We start from the raw sequence: 2,455 nt of genomic DNA, 5'->3' as shown, positions 1-2,455 counted from the left end.
CCCCCCCCCCTGCCCTTCCGCCACCATGCGCCCCATCACCCGGGCGGTGTTCTTGCTGTTGCTCGCGGTGCCGGCCCTTGCCCGGGCGGCCGGGAGCCTCGCCGGGCGTCAACTCGCCAATGCCCCCGCGGAGGCCTGTCCCACTGGACACTTCTTCGATGCCTCCGCCGGCGAATGTGCACCTTGCCACACCTCCTGCGAGGCCTGCTCCGAGGCCGACGCTTGCGACCGGTGCCAGCCCGAGCTGGGGTTCCTGTCTCCGGTCCCCGGCCAGCGGTCTCTCTGTACGCGGCTCTGCCCCCCGGGGCAGGTGCTGGACATGGCCACGGCCGGCCGGTGCACGGCCTGCGACGCCAAGTGCGAGCTCTGCGCCGAGGCCCCCGACCAGTGCACCGCCTGCGCCCCGGGCTTCAGCTGGCACGATGGCCGGGCCCCTTCCCCCGGCACGACCGGCACCTGTGCCGCCTGCCCGGCCGGCTGCCACACATGCAGCCTGGACCCCAATCAGGGCACCCGGTGCTTCTCTTGCATGGCCGGATGGCTGCTCCACTGGCAGGGCACCTGCGAGGTCGCCTGCCCGGACGGCACCTTCGCCCTGCCCGGGGATGCCGCCTGCCGGCATTGCCCCCCGCAGTGCGTCACCTGCACCGGGCCCAACCCGGATGACTGTTCCTCCTGCCAGGAAGGCCTGCGGCCGGGCCCGCCCGGCACCTGCCAGCATGACTGCCCCATTCGGACGTACCCCATCGACGATGGCGACGATTCGGCCGCCTCGGCCACCTGCCTCGACTGCAGTAGCTCCTGTCTCACCTGCCACGGCCCGGGGCACGACCAGTGCCTCAGCTGCAAGACCTCCTCGGAATATCTGGTCGAAGGCCAGTGCCTGGCCAATTGCCCCCCGCGGCACTTCATCCAGGCCGGCCGATGCCTGCCCTGCCATCCCGGCTGCCTCGAGTGCCAGGGCCCGGGCCCGGGAGATTGCTTCCAAAACCGCTGCCCGACGGCGTTGTTCTCCCTGCCCACGCCGGGCAGCCAGCTGGTGGCATGTGTGCCCAGCTGCCCGACCGGCACACTGGCCCACTTCGACCGGTGCCTCCCCTGCCCGGAGCACTGTCTCTCCTGCCACGACCCCTACGCCAGCAAGCCCACGTGCGACATCTGCGCGCCGGGCTGGCTCCTGGCCCCAAATCGCCTGAGCTGCGTGGCCTCCTGCCCGGCGGGCTCCCTCCCCCAGGGGCCCCAGTGCCTGGTCTGCTCCGAGGGCTGTGCCTCGTGCTTCGGCCCGATGCCCGCGCAGTGTCTCGCCTGTCTGTCAGACTACCCCCTGGTGGTGGATGGCGAATGTCGGAAGACCTGCCCGGCCCGGCTCTTCCCCCAGGCCGGCACCTGCCTGCCCTGTCATGCCGGGTGCTTTTCATGCTCGGCCGGCGGCCCGAATGACTGTCATAATTGCGAAAACGACCTCGCCCACACCGTCGAGGGCGCCTGCATGATGGACTGCCCGGCCGGGCAATACGAGGATACCTGGTCCGAATGGGCCTCCCGCACTTGCTACCCATGCCCCGGCGAGGGCTGCGCCGAGTGCACCTCGGCCACCGAGTGCACCCGCTGCGCCGATGCCCTGGTGCTGACCGGGCAGGGCCTCTGCGCCAGTGCCTGCCCCACTGGCGAGTACCTCCCCCCCGGGGCCGGTGCCTGTCTCCCCTGCGACCAGGGCTGCCGGACTTGCGCCACGGCCGCGGACTTCTGCACCTCCTGCCCGGCGGGCTCCGACCGCTGGTTGCAGGTCGACTCCGGGCTCTGCCTGGATGCCTGCCCCGAGATGCACTTCGCCCGGGTGGAGTTCCCGACCGAAGTGGCTCCGGGCCTGGAGCGCATTTGCCTGCCCTGCCCGGAGGGCTGCGACCGGTGCACACCGGCCAGCCCGGCCCCCGTGTGCCGAACGGCCCCGAGTGGCTTGCTCCTGTGCCCGGAGATCGCCACCTGCGACAAGTGCAAGCCCGGCCTGCTTCTGCACCAGGGCGCCCGGTGCCTGGACGCCTGCCCGGCCGGCTTTTTCCCCGACGCCAATGGCTCGGTCCCTGCGTGCGGGGCCTGCCACCGGGACTGCTCCGAGTGTGTCGGACCCGGCGTCGATGATTGTGTCGGCTCCTCGTCCGGCCCGTCCGGCCATCCCGGCCTGACCATCGGCCTGGCCGTGGGCATTCCCCTGGCCATCCTGCTGCTGGCCAGCGTCGGCCTATGCATCTATCTGTACCGTCGGCGTAAATCCCCCAGCGGTGCGCAGCCCTTCCACCTGCCTCCCCCGGACCCGGTCCCTTCGGCCCTCACCCTTGACTGACCTTCCTTCTTTCACCGCCCCCACCTTGTTCTTCCGCTGCTCCTGCCCAGGCGACGTGCCCATGAAGCCGCTCCCCCGGGAGCTCGACTGAGTCGCCCTGCCTTTTTGTTTCCC

The 2,455-nt window shown here is 71.2% G+C and overlaps 1 protein-coding gene across 1 annotated transcript; it reads left to right on the top strand.

Moving 5' to 3' along the window:
- The first annotated feature begins 1 nt into the window (after window position 1).
- Window positions 2-2,455, top strand: H696_03225 (hypothetical protein). Its single transcript, XM_009497111.1, has 2 exons — window positions 2-2,279; window positions 2,392-2,455. The coding sequence occupies exons 1-2, from the start codon at window positions 26-28 to the stop codon at window positions 2,430-2,432; spliced, it is 2,295 nt and encodes a 764-aa protein (XP_009495386.1). The 5' UTR covers window positions 2-25; the 3' UTR covers window positions 2,433-2,455.

Source organism: Fonticula alba (assembly GCF_000388065.1).
Source record: "Fonticula alba strain ATCC 38817 unplaced genomic scaffold supercont2.4, whole genome shotgun sequence".
Taxonomy (NCBI): domain Eukaryota; order Rotosphaerida; family Fonticulaceae; genus Fonticula; species Fonticula alba.
The sequence above is the reverse complement of the archived record's forward strand: the minus strand, read 5'-3'. Positions and strand labels throughout refer to the sequence as shown.